General features: G+C 43.8%; 3 protein-coding genes across 11 annotated transcripts; 1 reads left to right on the forward strand and 2 right to left on the reverse strand.

The window, feature by feature from the left end:
* Positions 1–3,843: 3,843 nt before the first annotated feature.
* On the forward strand, positions 3,844–11,352 carry LOC147458452 (uncharacterized). 8 transcript variants are annotated; one of them, XR_015188228.1, is made up of 4 exons: positions 3,849–4,349; positions 8,224–10,946; positions 11,016–11,089; positions 11,174–11,352. XR_015188228.1 is itself a non-coding variant. In XM_086513075.1 (2 exons), the coding sequence occupies exons 1-2, from the start codon at positions 4,220–4,222 to the stop codon at positions 10,685–10,687; spliced, it is 336 nt and encodes a 111-aa protein (XP_086369201.1). In that variant the 5' UTR covers positions 3,851–4,219; the 3' UTR covers positions 10,688–10,857. The 8 variants fall into 8 exon arrangements, 1 of the variants encoding a protein (XP_086369201.1); XR_015188226.1 differs by having other exon boundaries at positions 8,224–11,089; XR_015188227.1 differs by having other exon boundaries at positions 11,016–11,352.
* A 992-nt stretch (positions 11,353–12,344) lies between these two features.
* Positions 12,345–14,394, reverse strand: LOC147458453 (uncharacterized). 2 transcript variants are annotated; one of them, XM_086513076.1, is made up of 4 exons: positions 13,437–14,394; positions 13,258–13,309; positions 12,969–13,070; positions 12,345–12,897 (listed from the first exon to the last, which is right to left on the reverse strand). In XM_086513076.1, exons 1-4 carry the CDS (start codon positions 13,577–13,579, stop codon positions 12,856–12,858), a joined length of 339 nt encoding a protein of 112 aa, XP_086369202.1. In that variant the 5' UTR covers positions 13,580–14,394; the 3' UTR covers positions 12,345–12,855. The 2 variants fall into 2 exon arrangements, 1 of the variants encoding a protein (XP_086369202.1); XR_015188230.1 differs by lacking the exons at positions 12,345–12,897; positions 12,969–13,070; positions 13,258–13,309 and adding an exon at positions 13,113–13,232 and having other exon boundaries at positions 13,437–13,573.
* A 139-nt stretch (positions 14,395–14,533) lies between these two features.
* On the reverse strand, positions 14,534–16,657 carry LOC147458454 (ubiquitin-conjugating enzyme E2 8-like). The gene is made up of 4 exons (XM_086513074.1): positions 16,400–16,657; positions 15,164–15,291; positions 14,990–15,094; positions 14,534–14,908 (listed from the first exon to the last, which is right to left on the reverse strand). The coding sequence occupies exons 1-4, from the start codon at positions 16,467–16,469 to the stop codon at positions 14,765–14,767; spliced, it is 447 nt and encodes a 148-aa protein (XP_086369200.1). The 5' UTR covers positions 16,470–16,657; the 3' UTR covers positions 14,534–14,764.
* Between the last annotated feature and the right edge of the window lie 2,014 nt (positions 16,658–18,671).

Genomic DNA, 18,671 nt, shown 5'->3' on the forward strand with positions numbered 1-18,671 from the left:
ATGGCTGACAACAACTCAGATGTGTTCAAGATGTGTGCTGTTGAGGACAGATTGGATGGGGACAATTACCCTATGTGGGCTTACATGATGCAACATGTTCTTGTGTCAAAGGGCGTCTAGAATATTGTGCAAGGCATTGATGTACGTCCTGGTTCTGAGGATGTAGGCGATGTTGAGGATGTTACAGGTCTTGCTGCAAGGATTGTTGCTATTAGAGTTGTTTTGCCTACGACAGAACAAGCTCGTTGGGATGTAAAGGATGCACAGGCTCATGCATTGATTGTGTTGTCTCTGAAGCACACCATCACTCCTCACATTCGTTCAGCGAAATCTGCAAAACAGGCTAGGGATATTCTAGCAGGTCTTTATGCAAGCTGCAATGAGGCTAAAATTGCTTTGTTGCGTCAAGAGTTGGAATCGAAGATTATGCATGAGGAAGATGATATGGAAACTTTCCTTGCTTGTGTCAAGGATATCAATGAGCAACTTATTTCTGCAGGTGAAGTCATTTCAGACAGTTCCCTTGTGCAGATTGTTCTTGGTGCCTTACCAGATTCTTACCTGACTTTTGCTAGTACTTAGAGACTTATGACCCAAGGAAATCCTTCACTTGTCAAGTTTGATGCATTATGCACATTGCTATTGTAAGAGTCACTTTCCAGAAAAAAAAGGACTTGACAGCATGCGATTGAACAGGCTTTTATTGTTTCTCAAAGAAAGGGTGGTAACAGCAATGCAACCACTTCTTATGGTTCTGTTGCGAGTGGCAAAACGTTTGTTCCTAATGCTTCTCTGGTAGCAATTCGTTTGGAAAATCTGGTGATAAGGGAAAAAAGAAGATGCGTTGCCATTATTGTAAAGCTAATGATCACTTGATCAAGCAGTGTCCTAAGTTGAAGGCCAAAGAGGCTAAGCAGAAAGAGGGTGGTTCTACTGCAAATGCTGGTTCCACTACAAATGCAGCCATTGTTGAGCTTTTTGTGAAAGGAGAGTGTGATGTTGATGTTGATGCAGAATGGGCTTTTAGTGTAGAGTGCACTTACAATCCTGTTGTTCATGATGCATGCATGTCAGTTGTTGCAGATTCACATGTGTGGTATTTCGACAGTGGTGCTACAAAGCACATTACCTCACATCGTGAATTATTCACCTCTCTCGAGTCTGTCCCTCATGGGAATTCAATTACTTGTGCCAACAATGCCTCTTATCCTGTTCAGGGGGTTGGAAAGGTTGTGCTTACTGCTACAAATGGGTTGCTTCTTGCTCAACCATGATATACATGAACTGCCAAACATGAAACAAAAACCACTTGTGGACGCTTGCGTGTCAAAACAACCAGCCCAATCTGAGTCCGAAAAAGCATGTAAGTCTGGCGGCAATGATCCCCCCCTTGGGATAAAACAAGCCAAGATGTAAAGTGCCACTAAGGTAGTGAAAAATCCCCCCCTTGGGATAAAACAAGCCAAGATGTAAAGTGCCACTAAGGTAGCAAAAAATCCTCTTAACAGCGTGCCAATGCTTAGACCCTGGGCTATGCAAAAATCTGTAGACCTGTGAGACTGCAAACTGAATATGCGACCTCGTGTTGCATACATAAATGAGGCATCCAACAACAGTTTGGTAAAGAGTGAAATCAGCAAGATCACCAACGTCATGAAGACTCAATTTCAAACCTATTTCCATGGGAGTGGGAATAGGTTTGCAATCCTCAAGTCCAAACTTACATAGCAATGTCTCTATGTAACTCTTCTGACACAAGGCAATACCACCATCACACTGCTTAAACTCTATACCCAAGTAATGATGCAACAGCCTTAAATCTTTCATCTTGAAAGTAGCATTCAAATCAGCCTTAAATTCAGCAATATGTCTCTCATTTGGTCTAGTGATCAGCAAATCATCTACATAAAGAACCACAATGAGAAGTACATCAACCTCACGCTTCACATACAATGTGCTTTCTGTTGGACTGTTACAAAAACCTCGTTTGACCAAATGAGTGTCAAATTTCTCATACCAAGCACGAGAATATTACTTCAACCCATACAAAGACTTCTTACATCTGCACACTTTGTCTCTTATCCTTTCTTGACAAAACTGCGAGGCTGCGTTACATAAGCTTCCTCAAATATGTCACCATTTAAGAAAGCAGTAACAATGTCTGATTGATATACATCCCAACCAAAATGAGCTGCCAATGCACATAGAAAACGCACAGTAGTCATATGACAACTGGGAGCAAAAGTCTCTTCATAATCTATTCATTTTTGATGTGCATAACCCTTTGCAACAAGTCGAGCCTTATGGTGATCGATCTCACGATCCGGCTTGCTTTTCAACTTGTAAACCCACTTGGTACCAATGGACTTTTTGCCAGAAGGCAAACCACATAAAGTCCATTTGTTATTTTCTATAAGTGCATCATATTCTGATTGCATGGCAACCATTCAATTTTTTGAATTATGTGCTTCATCAAAAGATAGAGGTTCCTCGACATCATGTAAGCTAGACACAGTCAAAGCATAACAATTTGATGCATAAGATGCATGGCGAGAGTCTGAACAAGTACGACTAGACAAAGGTGCATCCAATTTACTGTCAAGCAATGTATGCACCAGCCATTTTGGCATACCTCTAGCCTGCTCATTTTCAACCCTTTCCTCATCAAGTACATCATGTACATCTGCATCAGTAATAGGCTCATTTGTAACATTTTCGGAAAACCCCATAGGCTGTACATTTGCCTCATTGGAATTTACATTCGAACTTCCACCACTGAAAAGAGGCAACAAAGTGTCATAAATATCCTGTGAGCTCACATTACTATCTCTAGTACATGATAGCAAGGGCTGAATAGAATCTTCCACAAACACTACATCTCGTGAAACCAAAATACACATTGTTTGCAAATGATACAACATGTAACCTTTGCTTTCAGCACTATAACCAACAAAAATACATTTGACAAACTTATCATCCAACTTGTTGCGCTGTGTTTGTGGCACCAAAGCATATGCCAAACAGCTAAAAACATGTATGTGCTCAATAGAAGGCTTTCTATCATGCCATGCTTCAAATGGAGTAATAGACTGCAAAGCTTTCGTAGGACACCTGTTAAGTACATAAGTGGCACACATAATGGCCTTAAGCCAAAAAGAATGCGGCAAAGCTTGACTTTTCATCATACATCGTGCCATTTCTGTAAATGACCTATTTTTCCTCTCAACAACACCATTTTGCTGAGGTGTATAAGGCACTGTACATTGGTGTTTTATCCCACGACTAGCCAAAAATGCATTGAATTCATGAGACATATACTCCCCTCCTCGATCGGAACGGAGGGTCCGTAGTACATTTCGATACATTTTCAGCCATAGCCAAAAATTGTTTGAAGCACATAAAAACTTTGGACTTCGCTTTACGCGGAGATACCCATGCATGCCTAGAGTAATCATCAATGAAAGTCACGAAGTAAAGATAACTGCCCAAGGATGGAGTTTGCATGGGCCTACAAACATCTCTATGCACAAGCTGCAACCTGCATGTGGCCCTAATTGAACCATCCTTTGGAAAGTTCGAACGTTGCATCTTATCCAAAATACTATCTATCTTTCCATTGCACACTAAGTAATACACTCTCTATTGTGTGCCTTGAGCTTCCTTCATCTTCTCCAAGCTGTATGTGTTTTTCTGCAACCCTAATTCCAACACATGTCAAGGGAATCATGGCGGCAAATGTCCCATTGAAACTAAATCCAATCACAAGATAAACCTAGACAAAGGGGCAATCCATGTTTATGTAGTTGCAAACACGGGTATGGGCAAACTTTCTTTCTTGGCTAAAAAAATGTTTGCCGAGGAGCGAGGGAGAGCGAGCTTTGAGTGATTGTACGAGCTGATGTGTGAGGACATGCAAAGTAGTCATCACAACATCCTTTTCCCCTTCTCTTACTTTGGGTGTTTCCTTCTCTTCCTTACCACTGAGTCTTCTCATATCCCATAGGGGGAAGGGGAAGAGTAGTTATCAGATGGCTCTGCATGCGGCCCTGCATAATGGCTTAGTTAAGGGAGAAGCTGCTCCTGGTGTGGCCTCCCAGTTTCACCCAAAGGTGGAGCAGTTAGTCTGTCTCGTTCCCATTCAGTAGGAGGTTCTAGTTTGGCTTTCAACACATTAGCCCAAGGCCCTATTTCCTATGCATATGCGATACAAAATTGACCGATGGTGAACCTCTCCCCCATCATGAAACATCGACTCCAATATGATATATTGACCTCTCTGTCACCTCTCCCACTTGGGTTTTCTTTTCAATGGTGCCTTACACAACTTGGCAATCCAAAGTCCATTCCAGGTAAGTCCTAACTCTCATCTGCACAATGGGCAGTTTGTTGTTATTTCCAATGTTTGGCAAAATATGGAACACCCTAGTGTGGAAGAAGTGTATGTTCAAAAGGACCTCCATTTACAAAATGATGGGGATGAGCAGCAGATGGAACCTACCCTCCCAACTGTTGAAGACAAGAACAGAGAAGGTAGTGCAGAATCCTCTGAGGATTATCAGAAAGATGTTCTAAATCAACAACTCAAACCTGTAACAGTGAGAGAGGTGAAGTAATTACAGGCTATGGAGAACTGGATAATTGGTTCAAACACTTACAAGAGAGAGTGGTTATAGGGCTCCTTAATGGTATTAGGCCCCCTTTTGAAGTCTTAAAACAATGGATTTCTCAAGAATGGGAGGGCAGAAACCTTTTTCCTACCCAAGTCCAATAAATTCCTAATAGTTACTACCTGTTTTTCTTTCAAGAATCTGACAGTGCCTTATAGGTCATCAGTAGAGGGCAGTGGTTGATAAGAAACGCCCCAATGTTTGTTTTCAAATGGCACAAAGGCTTTGACTCTAAATGCAAGAAACTATCTAAAGTACTTGTTTGGGTGGACTTCCTTGATTATCCCATTGAATTCTTTCCCTGGCTCAAACAAATAGGTGCTCAACTGGAGAAGGTATTGGGTCAGAAACCTACTAATTGAATCAACCCTAAGTGGGATCCTCAGCTCTTAATAGAAGTGGACACTGATTTTGTGTTGAGAGAAAGCATTAACTAAAAGACCAATTGGGCCATGTGCTTCATGTGCAGAGGGTTGTCTACATAAATTTACCTAATGCCTGCTTCCACTCTTTTAAGCAGGGACATCTTGTAAAGGATTGTCTGACCTTGCAGTTAAAGCTCAGAAGGAGTCAGATAAATCCAGAGAAGGAAAACAAGGAGGTCAAGGCTTTCATTAGGTGAACATAATGGGTAATTTCAGAAACAAAAATCAAGGTAGAAACAGCCCTACCAAATATGTTGACAGGTTTGGTGCTTTACTAGATGATGTTTTTGACCCTTCTTATGTGGAGGAGGCAGAGGAGCAAGAAGATAAATCCTCTTCTGCTCAAAAAACCCTAGAGATTCCTAAGGATAAGATAGGACCACTCCAGTTCTCTAATGCCCCTCCCCAAAAAGATAACCTTTTCCCACCTGACATTCCAACTGACAAAACTAGAGGGATGTATTTTGACTCTGAGTCCTCAGACAGTGAACCTGTGACGCCCCAGAATCTGGGCGCGTCGGGGAGGGGGTGTTTTGTCTTCAAGGGCCTGGCTCGGACGGGACCGGCTCAGGTCGGGGTGTTTCTTCAAGGGGTCCTGGCGCGGACGGCACCGGCTCAGGAGGGCCCGGCTCGGACGGGACCGGCTCGGGTCGAGGTGTTGCTTCAAGGCGTCCTAGCGCGGACGGCACCGGCTCAGGAGGGCCCGGCTCGGACGGGACCGGCTCGGGTCGAGTTGCCTTCACGGGGGGCCCGGCTCCGACGGGGCCGGCTCGGGCGTGGTTGCGTTCCATGGGTCGACGGCCGTTTGCGTTTCGCGGGTCTTGCGTTCCGGGTCCCTAGCCCCACGTAGCCTCAGGCTCCGCCGCACTCACGGAGGGTCATAGCATGCCCCGGGGAACCTTGCGTGGAGTCCCCACGGTGCGCGAGTGCGTGGAGTGAGGCTAGCGTGTCTAGGTGGGGGGTCCCCTCCCGTGGCCGTTCTCGGGAGGCTCATACCCCTTATATACACCCCCGGTTAAAGAGAGTTTGACGACCTCGTCGAACGTGGGAAACGAGAGCTTGGCTATGCATGAGGCCAAGGGACTAAGGGGTGCATATAAGTGCAAGTGAGCAAAAACTGTTCCCAAAATGCAAGTAAGTAGGCATGCTTTGTTTTTGTGCTTTTGAGAATAAAGTGAGTGTGTGTATTTTTTGGGGTTTTGGCAGAAGGCTGAAAATATGTATGCTTTGAACACCCAAGTAGAATTCCCCGTACTTGAGCATTCCCCGAAATAGGTAAACCCGATGTGCGCGGAGCCACTTGCTGCGTTGGCCCGCGCGGAGGCTTCTTGAAAGCCGAATGTGAAGGAGAGTCCGTCGCAATGCAGCACTTGCGAAGTTGGTCCCTGTTTGGACGTCATTTGGAGGGCAAGCTCGGGGCCCTGTGGTCTCTTTGTAGACTTGAATGGGTCTTCAGCTCAGCATGGGCCACAAAACGTGGCCGGGGCGCGACGAACACAGTTGGGTTGGTCCGTCGCGTTTTTGGTTGTTCCTGTTTTTGATATAAAGAGCCCTGTCTGGCTCGCATCTTTCCTCTTTGTCATGTGGAGAGCCCTGTCTGGCTCGCATCTTTCCTTTTTGTGTTGGAGGTGCCCGGCTCGGATCGGGGCCGGCGCGGGTCACGGGTGACTGCCCGGGGTTTGGACGCGTCACGGGGACGGGGGACGTGGGTTGCTTTTCCTGGAGCTCTTTGTACCAAGATTTTGACGACCCGACCCGGGAGTTGGGTTGGGGCCGTCGTGAGGAACGTGCGCGTCGGGCACGTCGGTCTGCAGCTCTTTGCCTGGAGCTCTGGACGGAACCTGGAGCTCTGATACCAAGTGTGACGCCCCAGAATCTGGGCGCGTCGGGGAGGGGGTGTTTTGTCTTCAAGGGCCTGGCTCGGACGGGACCGGCTCAGGTCGGGGTGTTTCTTCAAGGGGTCCTGGCGCGGACGGCACCGGCTCAGGAGGACCCGGCTCAGATGGGACCAGCTCGGGTCGAGGTGTTGCTTCAAGGCGTCCTGGCGCGGACGGCGCCGGCTCAGGAGGGCCCGGCTCGGACGGGACCGGCTCGGGTCGAGTTGCCTTCACGGGGGGCCCGGCTCGGACGGGGCCGGCTCGGGCGTGGTTGCGTTCCATGGGTCGACGGCCGTTTGCGTTTCGCGGGTCTTGCGTTCCGGGTCCCTAGCCCCACGTAGCCTCAGGCTCCGCCGCACTCACGGAGGGTCATAGCGTGCCCCGGGGAACCTTGCGTGGAGTCCCCACGGTGCGCGAGTGCGTGGAGTGAGGCTAGCGTGTCTAGGTGGGGGGTCCTCTCCCGTGGCCGTTCTCGGGAGGCTCATACCCCTTATAGAACCAGGCATTGCAGCAACTCCAGCTCAGAATCCAAGCCCTATGAAGGAGTCATCTCAAACAGTGGTAGCTCCAGACAACTTTCATCAATGAGCTACAAGAACAGGACAACCTTGAGCTAACCAAGTTGTCTCAGTTTGCCAATCACTCTGTGGACATACTTATGACTCTCAAGCACAGGAGGATACCTTGCCCAATTTATATTGGGGAGTAATCCCAAGGAAAAAAACTATGATCCCAACAGAGCTTCAGTCTCTTTTGTTAAGCCTTCTAAATCTCATTAAAAATGTGTACTTTTACCTCTATTTTTTCTCTTAATTGTAAAGGGCTAATTGACCCTGTCAGGGCAGTATGCATAAGAAAATGGATGTTGGATTTGAATTTGCAGGTGGACTTCATTTGCCTGCAAGAATTGAAGATTTGTGGTTGTACACTAGACAATAACCTGCTTAAAATCATTAGACATCATAAATGGTTCTATACTAATTACTATGCAGGGAGAGGGGGAGGTGCTATTGGAATTCATTTAAATCATGAGCACTCCATTTTTGAAGTGCAGAGGGGAAAAAAAAGAAATTGGGTTGCTGTCACTTTAAAAAAACCTTTTAATTGTACAGTGGTCAATCTGTATGCTTCTAATTCACTTTGGAGAGAGCAAGTCTTTGGGATGAATTAAGTGATTTAGAGGATCCCCTTTTGATTATCGTGGACTTTACTATGGTCACCACTTTAAATGATAGATTTAAAGCTCTTGGTCAGGTAATTCAAGGCCCTGAGAAGCAAAGCTAGGACCATTTGGCAGATAATTGACTTTGGTTGACACCTCTGAAGGCACAGGGTTCACATGGGCCAATAACAACATGGTTCATGTTTCAAGCTTGATAGGATTTACATGTCAACCAACCTCCTTCAATCCCTCTAGTTGGTGAGTTGCAAAACTGACTCTTCTCTCCTTTTATCTGACCATAAACCTTTGGTCTTTGAGATGCATAAGGACGAACATGCCTTTAAAGTTGGTTGGCCCCACCTTGATAGCTCATTGTTTAAGCTAGCTTCAGTCAAAATGAAAGTTCATCTGATTTTTGAAAAGGCTTTCAGTAATCAGAGTAATGCTTTTGTTGCTTGGGAAGAGGCTATCAAAAACACTAATAAAGGCTTTAACTTACTTCAAAAAGAAAGCTAAGGAGGTAAGATCTGACAGGAGAATGATGATAGGTAAAATGATTGCTCTGCTTGAAGCTAACTCTCCTAATGACTTGTCATCCCTTGAGCTTTTGTCTTTAAAGGACCGGCTAAGAAAGGAGGAGCTTCTTGAAGCTCAGGGTGCCCTTGCCTAGACCAAGGAATTTTGGGTTGGTAAAATAGATAAACCTAATCGTGACATGTTTTCATTACTAAAGAAAACTAAATGTAGGGATTTTATCCCTCTTTTGATTGACAAGAATGGGAATCATGCTTCTTCGCAAAAAGAGAAATTGGAGATTACCACGTTATTTTTCCAATCCTACATTTTATCCCTCTTTTGATTGACAAGAATGGGAATCATGCTTCTTCACAAAAAGAGAACTTGGAGATTACCAGGTTATTTTTCTAATATTTTCTCTATTTTTCCCCATTGAAATTAAACCATCATTGATGCCAAAGCTAAAATAGCTCAAGTGAGGAAGAAACAGTGCCAAGTCATATGGCCAAACTGTTAGACCTCCCCCTTACAAAAGGGGAAATCAAAGAAACTATTGGAAAGCTAAAATGTGGTAAATCTCTTGGTCTTGATGGTGTACCCAATGAATTTCATTGTCTATACCAAGATTTTATTACTCCTTATTTGATGAGAGTCTGGCAAGAAGCCCTAGATCTAGGAGCTCTCTCCCCTTTCATTAATGTTGGTGCAGTTTAGCCGATACACAAGAAAGGCTCAAGGGATGACCTATCAAATTGGAGACCAATCACATGTGTGACCTCTACCTATAAGATCTTTTCTCTCTCCTTAGCTAGAAGACTTAGCTCTCTAATGGATCAGTTATTTAAAAGGAGCATAAGGAGCTTATCAAAGGGAGATTTATCCTTGATGCCATAATTACTTTATGGGAAGGGATGGAGTATGCACAAGTATCAAATCAAGATTTTACCTTTTTTTAAATTGATTTTGATAAAGTCTATGACAGAATTGAAGGGGAGTTCATTTTGCAAAGTCATTTAGATATGGGTTTGGGCAAAATGTTTATCAAATTTGTTCACATCTTGTCTGGCAATGCTTCGGCCAAAATTTCAGTCAATGATTCTCTCACTAGCATCATTCCTCTCCACAAGTCAATCAAGCAGGGATGTCCATTGTCCCCACTCCTCTATGCCATTGCTTCTGATGCTCTAGGGTGGCTCATCAAAGATGCTATTAGACAAGAAAGATGGAAGCAGTTCAGACACCAGGAGTAGAGGACCAGTTGTGCGTTCAACAATTTGTTAATAATACAAATTCCATGGTTAAGAACAACCAACAGTCTGGAAACCTTTTGGTTTTGTCTTAACACATTCTGTCTTGTCATTGGATCAGTATCAATCATGAAAAGAGGGGATACAAATCTCCCAAGGGTTCTTGTCCAAGCATTGTTACACATGCTAGGTGCAAAACCATATTAGGGATCCTATGGGTTTTAAGGTTTCTCTCAACCAGAGATGGAATTGGGTTTTGGAAAAATTCAAGAAAAAACTATATTGCTAGCAAAATCATCAGCCTAACCTTACAGGTAGAGTGTTTGTGATGAATCACTGTTTGTTGTCCTCTTTAGACTTTTTCTTATCTTGCTGGTCTCTTGCTCAGTACCAAATCAGCTAGAAAAATTCAAGAAAATTTTGTATTGCTGGCAAAATCATAATCTAACCTTACAACTAGAGTGTTGGTGTTGAATCACTACTTGTTGTCCTCTTTAGTCTTTTTCTTATCTTGGTGGTCTCCTACTCAATACCAAATCAGCAAGGTCTTATCACTCTCAAGGAGATTTCTCTTGGTGGATTGGCAGATACTAACAAAATTTCTAAAGTTGCTTGGCAAGTGTACTGCAATCTTAAAGCACAAGGTAGTCTGGACATCCTCAATATTCAACAACTCTCTAATAAGTTGGCAAGCAAACGAATAATGAGGGCTGCAACTTCCACTAATTTTTGGCTCTCCTACTCAAAAGGAAGATCCACTCTTTCCATGTACAAGGTTATAGAGCTTGGATAGGGTTATCCCTACAAAAAATCCTAATTTGTAATGTTGATTTTGTCCCTAGAGGTTGTCATTTCTTGCAGATTTTGGAAGGCTTGGAACCTCCAAAAGCAAAAATGGAACCCTCTTGCTCTCTGGCTTTACTCAACTAAGTATTGTTTGCAAGAATCCATATGGTTTGGTAATTCTGGGTCCAATGACGCTTGTGTGCTATCCAGAAGAGCACATAAGTGCTTCAAGGCAGGTATCAGATGTTGGAAAGATGTTTACAAAGGTAGGAACTTTCTCATTGTTAAGGAACTACTGGTCAAATTTTAGATTTCTCAGGGATGTGTTGTGCTAGTTCTCTCAAGGTGTGCTATCTTCCCATCAACGCTGCAAAGGTGTTTCGAGGGACACGATATCTCCTTAGCTCAGGTATGTACGTACGCACATAATTTAACATACTGGTTCACAGCAGATGGAAAAAAATTTGGTGAAAAAGCTCAACCTCATTCCTAGTGTACAAAGCAATGGAGCTATAGATTCAAAAGCATTTGGGCTTTACCCCCTCAACATCAAACACAGTCGTCTCATGTGGCTCCTCCTCCATCAAGGCATTTGGACTGGGGCAAAAGCAAAGAAACTAGGGGTTTCATATAGTTTTTGTCCAAGATGCAAGGGCTCTGAAGAATCCTTGGTTCATCTCTCTGTCCACTGTCATTTCAACAAACATCTCATTGTTCAACTTCAAAGGATATTTTGTGTTGATATGGCCAACCTCAACTGGAGATCACTCCTGCTAGGGGGATGCAATTTCAGTGATGTACCCCTATGGACCTGCATCAGAGGTGTTTTTATAACTCCCATTTGGAGAGAGATAAATGATGCTCTCTTTGAGCAATCTTCTTCCTCTTCCAGTTTACTTTTACCCATTAGCATAAAGGGAGCTATGAAGGAGATCTTAAGCCAGGTTGCAGAAGCCTCCCTCTGTTATGGATGTTAAAAGTTTGCAAAAGGCCCTTAGATGACAAAGATGGAGAGATGTGATCCTTGCTCTCTATGAACCTTCTAGATTGTTAATCATCCAAAAATTCCTTTCTGCATGTTGATGTCTGATTGTAGCTCTGATAGACTGGATACCCCTTCTCTTCCCAAGGGGCTTTTTGTACACCTTTCTTCTTTTTAATTCATTCGATTCTCTCCACAAAAAAACCACGAACATGGGTACCTTCATTTTTTCTGGTTATCCAGGTTGACCACGCCTTGAGATCCTACAAACCACTTCCCCACCGTTGATACCCCACTGGACCACCTCGCACTCTTAAACACTCGAGTCTATGTAAGTGCCACCCAAAAAGATCAATCGTGCAAGTTAGCTGTTCTGCATTCAATACAGCACTATATGATATGTCGTCTCACCTGATCAACTGTAGTGCTGTAGTTTGTCTCAGCTTATCAAATGCCAGTTAAGTGCTAGCCCTAAAGTACAAAGGTGATTGCATTAAAGTCTGTATCCATTGAAACAATCCAAAGGAAAATAATCACCTTGAATTCTCTGAAACAGCCAAGTGCTTCCTACGCTGCCCAGGTTGGGCATATCCTACAATCATGCATTCCCCTACCTATTTTGGGCGCACTCATGCATACTAAGTGACTGCAGCCTGGACAGGACACTCGTTACGACAAGCACTTTGCAACATGTGATCACGCTTTGAATTTTCAGTTTTTTTCCTTGTTTTTTCCATGCCCACCTGGAATTTCATCCTTCCAGTAGTATGATCTGGGACTCATGGTGCTTCAGACAAGGCCGGAGGAAGAAAAAGCTTAATGTAAGTCTACCGCCGCCTTGTCTGAACGATGTTGGAGGAGGAAGAGCGAGAAAGAGAGAGAGGTTGAGAGAGGCCAGCAACTCTTCAGAAAGGAGGAAGACAATCTCAACTGCAGCGAACCAGCTTTTGAAATCCCTGTGCGAAGGATTTGCGCCGGCGTCAGTGTTGAAGCAAACAAAGACTTTACCAGCTGGAATGGGATCTCAAGTTGTATGAGGTAGGAAATATGCCCTAATAGACAGTGCAGAGGCTCCCATCAAACTTGGAGCCTGCCTACATCGTAGAAACACCATCTCTTGAAGGCCATCACCATGCTCTGCAGATGCTTTATGTCATAGAATCTCCGCATGCATTCCAGAACTTCTCCTTCAATTATGTGCAGACCATTTGTCCTCTATCCCTCCCAGTCTGCTCCTGCAAAAAGCTCAAAACAAGTTGTCACTATTTTCTGTCAAAACATAAGAAAAGGCGAGGGCTGTGCTCACCTTCCATCCAGAATCATAAAACCCTTCACTTGTAAACAATCCACCCTTCCATTCTGTACTTGCTTGCGTAACAACATCAATGGCGTCGGCAGTAGCTGGAAACTGAATTTCCAGCTTCAAATGCAACTCCTCTACTACACACTCTCTCTCAATGGCACAGAGCACTTGGCACATCTCAGTCCCAATGCTTCTGAGCGATTAATTTTGTGGTCAGGAGGAGTACAACCCTGGCATGAGGCGATTTGCTGCTAGCTGTTCAGGTTCCTGTTAGGTTCAACAATATATGGACCTTTGTGAGATGGCATCCACTCCATGTGCTGCGACTTAGAAGGTAGAAAAATCTGGTGCAGAAATAGAAAGCAGCTTTTTTAACCTTTTTTCATGTTCATTAAGGACCCCTTCTCAATAAACAGACTCAAAAAGGTTTGGTAATTCACTTGCCATGAGAATGCAAGCTCTTGCACCAACCTTTTGACCGACACCCATTTGGGTGTTCTCCATCTCGTGGGTCTGCTGTCATTAATTAACACTGCCAAGATTTCATTGAAGCATGGCGATCCTCTGATTCCTTCAAACACAGGTCTTTTAGATGCTTCTCCCTGCTGCTGCATCTGCTTTGTACTCCACTGCTCTCTCTCTCTCTCTCAAACACAGGTCTTTTAGATGCTTCTCCCTGCTGCTGCATCTGCTTTGTACTCCACTGCTCTCTCTCTCTCTCTCTCTCTCTCTCTCTCTCTCTCTCTCTCTCTTTCCATATATATACCTAAGGTTTCTCCCTCTTGTGTCTCCCCTTGGGCGAGGGCAGCCTTGTGGCACCCAAGGAGTAGGGAAACTCGTTGATGCAAGCACTGTGGTAAAGATAATAAGGGACGATACATTCCAACAATGGGTATGATCGCTACTGCTAGAATGTATTGCCCCCCATGTACCTCATCACATGGTTGCTTGCATCGATTAGTTCCCTTGCTTCTTGGACAATATGTCCTTGCATTGTTTGGTCTGGGTAGTAGCTTCCCTTGAAGAGGGATAGGAGGTGAGGTAGGTGAGGTACTCGAATGTAATGCTTTTCTTGTACCTCATCGCATGGCTACTTGCAAGTTTAATTCCCTTGGTTCTTGAGTGGTCTATCTTTGCATCGTATGGTTTGCATAATTGCTTCCCCTTGAAGAGCTACAGGAAGCCAGGTTGTTTGGGTCATCATTCTTATTGCCGAACTGTATTACCTCCCCAGGTTCTGATCTTATCACTGCTTTTAAAGAACTTTGCTATCTTCATCGACGAATAGCACACATGCAATTGAAAACCCCGCAGGCTTTTCTTTCCCTCCATAACAGAAGAAAGGCAATGTGCCATCTACACAGCCTGCCAGCAATTGCAGAGAAAAGTTGCCTCCTGCTAGACCTACAAACACTACAAAATCAGGCACTTTAATCTAGTACATGGGGCAGAAGCACTATGCATCAGCAAACAAGTACCACATGGTAATTGCTGAGACTTTGAAAGTAACTGAGACAAGCTGTTAAGATGAGCAGAATGATACACAATGTTCAAGTTTCACAACCAGAGACCCAAAACTTCTTTTATGATTTTAAATCGCCGCATGGCAGCTATGCACATTTACATAAAGCAGAAATAATCTTTGATGAGGTATTAATCATATGGAAATACAATGCGCCACCATGGCCCATCCAGAAGAAATGTTGCCAGAAGGAGCAGAGCATATGGCAATACAATGCGCCACCATGGCCAATCCAGAGAAATGTTGCCAGAAGGAGCAGAGCGTTGTCACATTCAAACTAGCCCATGGCATATTTCTGGGTCCAATTTCTGGCGGTTGCTTCATACTTTGCCCTGTCAGTTTTATACATATGAGCTATCTCAGGTACAAGAGGATCATCTGGATTCGGATCAGTCAGTAACGAGCATATTGAGAGCAGAACCTGCAGGGAAAGGGCATTGAATAAAAGAACAACCTTATGTCTTGTAATCTTTTCAGAAAATTCTTGTTTTTATAAGCACACCTTTGAAATGGTTAGAGCAGGACTCCACTGCTCCTTCAAGATATCCAAGCATATGCTTCCATTGCTATTGATATTAGGATGAAACACTTTTGTGCGGAACGAGACCTACAGGCACACACTGAAACTGATAAATTCTGTCTGCTCGATACACATCTACCAAGCTCACAAGAATACCTTTGGAGGTTTGAAAGGATAGTCAGGTGGAAAATGAATTGTAACCAAGAACACTCCCCCTGCGTAAGGACTATCAGGAGGGCCCATAATAGTTGCCTGCCAATGAAACATGTCTTCAGCAACAGGACCTGCAGCATAAAAGAGAGAAAACATTAGCCAGCCCGCAGACACAATGCCATTGCAATAGCACAACAACAACACTCATGAGAGACACACTACTCAATCAAGCAAAACAGACCAGTACAATAAGCCCATTTCAATGGTCACATATAAAATCAACAGCTTTCTTTGAGCCTTCTTTCAAATTACGACTAGATTCCTTCTTCAAAGAAAGCCACCAACTAATCCAAGCATCATACAAAAAACCAAAGACATCTATCAAGCACCCAAACACAAGAATATAGATAGCAAAAATGTTTTTTTTGGTAGTAGCAGGGGGAAAAAACACTAATCAAACCCCTACAAAATACAAGAGGCCAAGGAAGTGATCGACCATGTCTAGGGACTGCAAAACCAGCACAATATTACTAAGTCAAAGCTCAAAATTGGTGGATCAACTCATAATGTGCTCAAGGAAGACATATAAGCTAAATATATTATATCTGAGCCCCGATTCATCCAGCACACAATCGAGATTCACATGAGAACGGGCATTCCAATTACAGTAACCAGGACCGAAGTCCTGCAAATTTCATTTGATGCAATTGACAATTTGAACACTAAGGCGCACTTACAACAGCAATTCACATCCTGCCTGTGCAAACACCCCTGTGCCATAAAAGGTGGCTTGCAGTATGGAACACTCCCTCAATTGAACTCTTCCAAAAAAACATATCTCTTTGCCAACTTTGATCCCAATTAAACAAACATCATGTACGTCCAACTCTAACTTCAAACTAAGCAGAGTCACATAGGGGCTTAAATATAGGCATTACACATTTCACGCACATGCTAACGCTCAAGTGTACAGGAAAGCCCCCTTTGGCCCAGAGGCACTCTTGACTGTCCATTAAAAATCTAGATCAAGCAGTCACTAAAGGATGAAAGGATTTAGGAATTTGTAAACAAAAAATATCGTGATCTCAAGCAAAAACAGAAAAAGATAAACTTCCTGAAGACTGCACCTTCAAAAATGGAGTAAAGGGACAGGTTCAAAGAGCAAACAATACGCTTGGAGCATTCTGAACGAAAACAAGCAACTAGCTTCAGAAAAGGGCTAGATACACGGCCACTTACCTGCGCTGCATGATGTGGGAGGGTCCTTCTGCAGATCCTTCAACTCCTTGAGGATCCTTTTGGAGGCCATGCGAAAGGAGATCAGGGACAGATCCGGTGCCGACGCACTTGCTTAAATGAAATCTGGGAGGTCTGGAAGGTCACAAGGATCAAGAAACTCTGGCTATGGCGAGATCGGGACCTGCGCCGGTGATGAGAGGCTGCAGCGAGCGGAGCGACCGACGGGGGCGGGGGAGGGCGGGCGAAGTAAACGCGTCGGGGGGGATCCAGTAATGACGCAAAATGGTTGGTTTTGAAAGGCAAGCAAGTGATGCTACGCGTAGTGGGTGGGGCTCCCTTTGATTCTGCTAGAATTAGGCGCACAGAAATTCAAAACAGCTGGCTGATGAGAGAGGCAGACGACCTCAAAATAAAATGCGGTTTGATTTTTGAGTGAAAATTCCAAACCGACTATTTTTGGGGTTCACATTCCCTATTCTGCATTCGCCCTTCCCATTATGGTTGTGAAAACCAACTATTTTTTCTGCATTCGCCCTTCCCATTACGGTTGTGAAAGGCTACACACATGAGATCTTTGAAACATAGACAACACTTCACCCAGGAATTTAGGAGGTTGCCGTCGAAGCCCCTTCCCGGACATGATCTACCTTGAACCCATGGAAATCGCTCTCTCCTTGTCTTGCTTAGCAATTGAATTGTCACACCGCAGCGGCTAATTGTGTAGCAATCTCTACTTAAACGCATTCGACATAGCGACACTAAGATTCCTGCCATGTCACAATTTTTAGCCCCAGCGCTGGATTGTGAAGCTCATGTGCGCACCCTTTGAGTATGTTGTCATAGGAATGGCAATTCTTGCCCATTATGTTCCCATTTTGTCTTCCACGTCACTGTGCACATTGTATATTGTAATGAGAAAAGTTTTTGTTGAGAAATACTAGAAAAATTATGTTTCTTGAAAATCAAGCTGTTAAGCAACATGAACCCTCATCAGTTGCTAGCAAAATGCGATATTCCCTCCTTGATTTGTTGGCAAAAGATTCATAATGTAAACATAGAACATTGCCTCCAAACAAAGAGATTGGAGCTATAGGCATAAGCTCCTATCTACAACGGGCTCATCTCAAACATCCTAAGGAATAGGGTTGGTGCCAAACAGACACCAAAGTCTTACTAAAGACTTTGTCATGGGATCAACTAGAATGTCAGAGACATCCTATCCCAAAAAGTAAACCAAGACCATGCAAATAAACTTAACATTCGTAGGCCAAGTCTTCTCCCATAATGTCGAGTTTGTTTGTACGCATAGGGGTAAGGCACAAGTCTCTAGGCATAGAAGCAAAGTTCAAGTCCTAGGCAAGGGAATACTGCAGACTTTGTCTTACCATTCACCCCAAGATTCTTGTGTGTCTTGCCCACTATTCAGAATAGTCCGAGTCATTAAGTATCATGGGCCCTTGAGTGTCTAGGGGACACCACCGTTGCCAAGTAGGGCGAATAAGTAGTTTTTCCATTCCTGTTCACCTCTTCCCAATAGATCTTTACATGTTATTGATTGGAAAAGCTTTTTGTGCATTATGTTTTAAGTTGGTTATTTAAACAATGTGATAGGATAGTTTGTCGACTATTTTTTTTAATGGAAAAGGGGTGTTGCCCATTAGGAATTGTGTTATCTTTAATGCCGCCCTTGTGTGACACATGGGCTTGCTCAAAGTCTTGAAGGATTCCGACCCCATCCCTAACCTAGGCCTAGAGATTCTCTTTTGGTTGAAGAACTAGTTGATCCCATGACGCACCTTGGTTACTTCTAATCCTAATACTCCTGTAAGACGCATTTTCTAGCAATCTTAACCTTGATTACGTTATCTCTTAGCATACGATGATACACCTTAGGAATTTTGCACACATTTGATCATGTGCTGTCGTCTTAAGATTCCCCACACTTAGCAACTATTCCTCTGTGGGAGCACACTCAACTCACAATTGTGAGTATGGAAGATTCCCGCACTTAAAGAGCAAGCACCTTAACTTTTGTTTATAAACCCATGTTGAATTACTAGTGAGCACGTTGAATTGTCAATCTCCATTTGTTGACAACGTACTTTTGTGTGCATGTTTTTTCAATTTTTTATTTTTATTTTTTTTATTTTTTTTGGGGGGTGGTTTGTTTTGGTGTGTGGGGTGGGGGGTGGTTTCCGTTGTTCAACACTATCTAACACGGGATAGTAAATGAAGTTGAAGCGATGGGACCAATGGTAGAGAAATTTGGACA

The sequence above is a fragment of the Adiantum capillus-veneris genome, chromosome 5 (assembly GCF_014529385.1).
Source record: "Adiantum capillus-veneris isolate H3 chromosome 5, ASM1452938v2, whole genome shotgun sequence".
Taxonomy (NCBI): domain Eukaryota; kingdom Viridiplantae; phylum Streptophyta; class Polypodiopsida; order Polypodiales; family Pteridaceae; genus Adiantum; species Adiantum capillus-veneris.